Genomic DNA, 5,208 nt, shown 5'->3' on the forward strand with positions numbered 1-5,208 from the left:
TCCATTCGCTACATTTTGAGTTTTGCCATTTTACATTTTGGCATTTTGTCTTTGACTCTTTTGTAATGCTATTGCTATTAGTATTTATATTTGGCTACTCATTGTAATGATGAATCATGTAATCATCTTAATAGACTTAGCAATGGCATCAAATATTCATATTTTCCATTTTCAATATAATAGGAATCTCCAATTTGACAATTTCATTTGTCAAATTTTATTTAGCAATTAGCATTTGAAGAAATCTTCGTATTTTGATTTAGTATTTCAAATTTCCTATAGTTTCATTTGAAATGTAATTCTTATATTGTTATACTATCATACATCTTTTCAAAACTAGTTTTTCAAGTACTATATGTATATGTATAACTATATCAGCACCACCACCCCCTGCTGCTGTCCCCAAACTTAGGCCCTTGGTCCCCCGTCCCAAAAACCTGTCCTCTCATCCCCCTCATCCGCTCATCCCCAACATCGGTGTAACACTCTAATACATAAATATTTTGCTTATACCAACATAACTAACACCAAGATTCACAACTTAAAATTCAATATTATATGCCTCCTTGAAAATTGAACTTGAATCCCCACATTGAAATTCAATACATAAACAAATTAAGCTCAACCCTTGGATAATATATTCTATATCAAAAAAAATATAATATTAATAAAAATTATGCCACTTCGATGCCAGTAATCAGCTTAAACCACATGCTAATTGGGATTTACCATATTTAAGCAGTTCTACATACTGGCCAAAAATTTAAAATTGCAGCCGCCATAGACACTACAAATAATTTCAGTCACAATATCGTGACTGCAAGAGGAAGCATCCGTGCAATGAAGAGAATTGTTGTAAAAAAATATTATGGACTAGTGTGGGGACGGCCTGCAGCCTTTCCACACAGCAGAGCATTCTGAGGAATATCATATTCATCTCCAAGGGTTACAATCCTCAGGTAGGTTTGCTGACCCAGGTACTGTCTTTCCCATGTCTGTGACCTCAAATTCCACATTCCTGGATTATCTAAGCTCAACAGAACGGCGGTCCATGACTTTGGATAGACCTGAACCAAACCCATCAAGGAATTTGAGTAGATATTTCATTGAAATGTAAATACATGTGTTTATATACACTATATAAGTGTTAAATATGCATTATAGCATGATTGATTTGGTTACCCACCTGGGTTGTACAGCGAGAAACTGCATCAAACACATTGTAGCTCTTCCTGCTTGCAAGTGTCCATTCTCCTCCTTCCATTCTGTTACATTACAACAAAAGGGTTCATGATTTTTTCTACTTTTTGAGATACAATGAGAAGACCAGAACTGGAAAGACTTCATAATTTTTAAATTTGTAACTTACCCTGCTACAAAGAAGTTGAATCCATCCAAATGCCATGACTGGATGGTGTTTTCATTGTTCTGGAACACAATCTCAATGAAAGCCCTGTGCTCTGCAGAGATGGCAGCAGTCTGCAAATAAGGAGATCTACCGTCTGGGTTATTAGGAATGCCACCTAAGGTGAACAATCCACCAATGTGGAAGTAATCTGCAAGCTTCAATGGTGTGTCAGGGTTTATGAAGGAAATGCCATTCACTGCATAACGTTGTTTGCCACTGATCAAGGGGGCAGAGTTTGCAAGCTTGAAAGTTTGAGCAATGGCAATGTTCCCATAATGATATGATCCTTGGGGGTTAGGGCGAGGTCCATTGCTTGTCAAGTTCCGTCTGCACAACAATTACATTGCATCAGTTGAGAATTTAGAACAACATAGAGAGATCTAAAAACAAATAGCACTCTCCCCATTTGATTAGGGCAAAAATTGTAGGGTTTTTCTCTCGTTAAAAGAAAATTATGATCTTTTTCCTCCCAGTCTTTGTTGTCATACCCATATCCCATAATCAGTCACCTGTGCTTAGAAGTCTATTATGAGATCCAGATTTCATTAAGCAAACAGATTATTTCTTCACATCTATAAAGATCCTTTGCAAACTTGAAACATTGGTTCTACCATATCCAGGATATACATTAGCTTTGAAACATTGGTTCTCCTATATCCAGGATATACATTGTAGCTAATGCCTTCTTTACAAAGGCGTATGTACCCAAAATTGAGGGGAGATTTCAAATTGGAATTTACTTTTCAAACAGGAAGATTGTTTATATCAGGGGAGAGGATTTAGTAGTTGAGCATCTTAACTTTGCACTTTTCAAAATTTTATGTAACAGAATTCAAATCATTTTTATTTTTTACAGCGGCTTATTTGGTGAGTCCCCTGCTTAAAACTAAAGTTTGAGGACCACATTATCAATATGATGCCACATTCCTAACTTTGCACTTCTCAAAATCCTGTGGCAATTTTCAAATCACTCCCAATTTTTTAGATCTTACTTGGTAAGTCCCCTGCTTAAAACTAAAGTGAGACATCATCAAATATGATGCCATATCAGCATGCTTTGATGAGATGTTCATAAAGACCCAAAAAAATAAAATATCAGACCTGTAGTTGAGCACTAAGTCATTTAATATACTAATGTGGCATCATATTATTTGTTGATTTTGAGATCTAAAGAATATGAATACTCTAATCAACATTAACAACTTTAAGTTTTTAAATCTAAGAAATATGAATACTTATGATCAACATTAACAACTTTGTCAATAAATACTGCCACACTCCTGAATCCTTTGCCCTAAAACTTATGAAACTATGAAACAAAATGCAAAACCTTAAGTTAACAAGAATAGAACTAAACCTGATTGATTTGGCTTGGTTCACAGACCAATCAATCTGAGTGGTTGGACCCGATGGAATAGGTCCAGAAACACCCTTCCGTGAATTGCTGTAGTCGAGAATTCCTAGCCCTGTCAGAATAGGACTGGTGAAACGAGTAGAAGCAACCATATGGTAGTCCTGAGGTGGCTGATTAGCAGTAATCAGAACAGAGTAGCTCTGACCAACATGGATGTCTAGAGAATCATAGAAGTTTTGGACAGTGTGAGATCCCTCCACTTCTACAAGCTTCATTTTGTGACCCTGTATCCTGAAATTCAGAGAGGATGACAATCCTACATTTGATATCCGTAGTCGATATGTTTTTCCTGCAACAAGTAGATCGAAGACCTCAGAGATTTGTTTGCAAAGTAAATATAACTGTCAGAGATTAAACAGGCTTTAGTTTCAATTTTGCAGTCAGATTCACCAGTAATAGGGTTTACCTTGTTCCACTGTAAATGAGTAACCATTTGAGCCTCGCCCATTAATGAGGACACCATCAGGGTTACCTAGAGATTTGCCATTGTCAAGCATTGTCCTAAGGGCCTGCACACAAGTAGCAAACGCACAGAGAGGGTGTTATGCTAATATATAGCAGTACAAAAAAATGCACAGGCAGAAATGGAAGCTAAACAATCATTAATAACATCAGAGAAATTAGGCTCTTCAAATTAAGTATATAAAATTTTCAGTTTGTTTATCAGCTCTAATAACTTACAGTGTGGCTGGCCTTGTACCAGTCACCTATCAGAAGAGTGATGTCACCATCAGGTTCAGGAAATGGAACGGGGATTCTGGGCCTGCTAACAATTTTAATGCCTCCAAATCCTCCTGCTGCCTTATGGAAGTACATTGACGGAAAATAGAAAAAGCTGCCTATCTGATCCTTCATTTGGAACTTATATGTAAAGTTTGTTCCAGGCGGTATGGGACAGTTGGTTCCAAAAACTCCATCTTGCCAGGAGTTTCTCCTCTGTTGTACCCCATTCCTGTAATATAACATATATATCTGTTTAATGCATACTCCACTATAAATGATTGAAAACAATGAGATTTGACAAATATCAGACTCAAAACTTACCATGACAATAAGAAAGGCTCATTTAAGTTATTATATACATTAATAATAATGTTGTCATTTGTTACACTATCAATCTGAGGTCCAGGAAACTGACCGTTGATTAGAATTCCCTGCAATAACACCAATACAGATCTTAGATTGATGCAAACAAGCCACCTTTCATAATATTTAACTAAATGGACTCTTTCAAGTATTTGTGACTTTCAAATGAGGCGAAGAGAAATCACCTGCTGAGGGACACCAAGAGGCCATATGGTGCCATATGTAACTTTCCATGTAAAGAACTTATATGGATCTTCAGCTAGAGCAGATGAACTAAATAATGCTATGATGAGATACACATGAACAATGGGACACCAAACAGAACCCATTGATCTTCCCGGCCCAACTCTTGATATAGCAACTCCTTTACTCAGTAGAATGGATAAATTTCTTAATGATCTGCACATAGAAAAGCATAATTTCAATATAAAATTGTTCTTTCTCAGTGTTCAATATTGAACTAGAGAAGGAAATGCAGCCAAACAATGCAGACCCATCAATGTAGAAATGTTAAAACAAAAGCATGATCTCTCATAGCAAACATCATAGATGCCAACTGTAAAGAGCAGTTTTTAACCTCACTGTGGCACCGTCATATACCCCAAATCTAAAATCTTCCCACAAATGCAGCTTTTCTGTGCAGTTACATTGGCCTTCACTCCCTGCTATGTCTCTCTTTATATGATTGTGCTTCTCAATCCACTCTCAGACAAAACCCAATACAGCTATGGAGGCACTGGGGTTGAAACGATGAATTCCTAATATGTCTTTACTCTCTATTGAATTAAAAAAAAGTCACAGACGATTGCTCCCATTAACTTACAATTAATGGCATAAAGATCTTTACAGCACATGAAATGAGCAGCTCTGGGGATTCACATTTAAAGGCCTGGAAATTTTATCATAGTTGGTGAAGACACCTTATGGCCAGGGCGTTATGACATTCCGTAACGCGGCAAGATTCGAACTCATTCTGAGTAGGGCCATCTTGTCCATTCACCTTTTTGGGGAAAACTCCAAAGCTCTGAAACCGTAATACGGTATGCTTATATCACAATGCTCATTTGTATATTAGTTTCTTTGGGATATTTGTTAATTATGGCTTATTTATTTTTAAATAAAAAGATTGATTTTCTTAGTACACAGTGGATAATAATATATTTATGAAAAAGCTATTTTATTGTTATTGTTTATGGTTTAGATTGTGTAATGTTTTGATTACATTTTGTTGTTATTGTTTATGGTTTAGATTGTGTGTTTATTTATAGTAACGTTTTGATCACATTTTGTGATTTATCAT

At 36.2% G+C, this 5,208-nt stretch overlaps 1 protein-coding gene across 1 annotated transcript; it reads right to left on the reverse strand.

The window, feature by feature from the left end:
* Window positions 1-697: 697 nt before the first annotated feature.
* Window positions 698-4,910, reverse strand: LOC131040410 (L-ascorbate oxidase homolog). Its single transcript, XM_057973321.2, has 9 exons — window positions 4,486-4,910; window positions 4,094-4,307; window positions 3,867-3,976; window positions 3,504-3,774; window positions 3,229-3,331; window positions 2,766-3,111; window positions 1,370-1,735; window positions 1,187-1,265; window positions 698-1,067 (listed from the first exon to the last, which is right to left on the reverse strand). Exons 2-9 carry the CDS (start codon window positions 4,235-4,237, stop codon window positions 867-869), a joined length of 1,620 nt encoding a protein of 539 aa, XP_057829304.1. The 5' UTR covers window positions 4,238-4,307; window positions 4,486-4,910; the 3' UTR covers window positions 698-866.
* Between the last annotated feature and the right edge of the window lie 298 nt (window positions 4,911-5,208).

This window comes from Cryptomeria japonica, chromosome 7, assembly GCF_030272615.1.
Source record: "Cryptomeria japonica chromosome 7, Sugi_1.0, whole genome shotgun sequence".
Classification (NCBI taxonomy): Eukaryota; Viridiplantae; Streptophyta; class Pinopsida; order Cupressales; family Cupressaceae; genus Cryptomeria; species Cryptomeria japonica.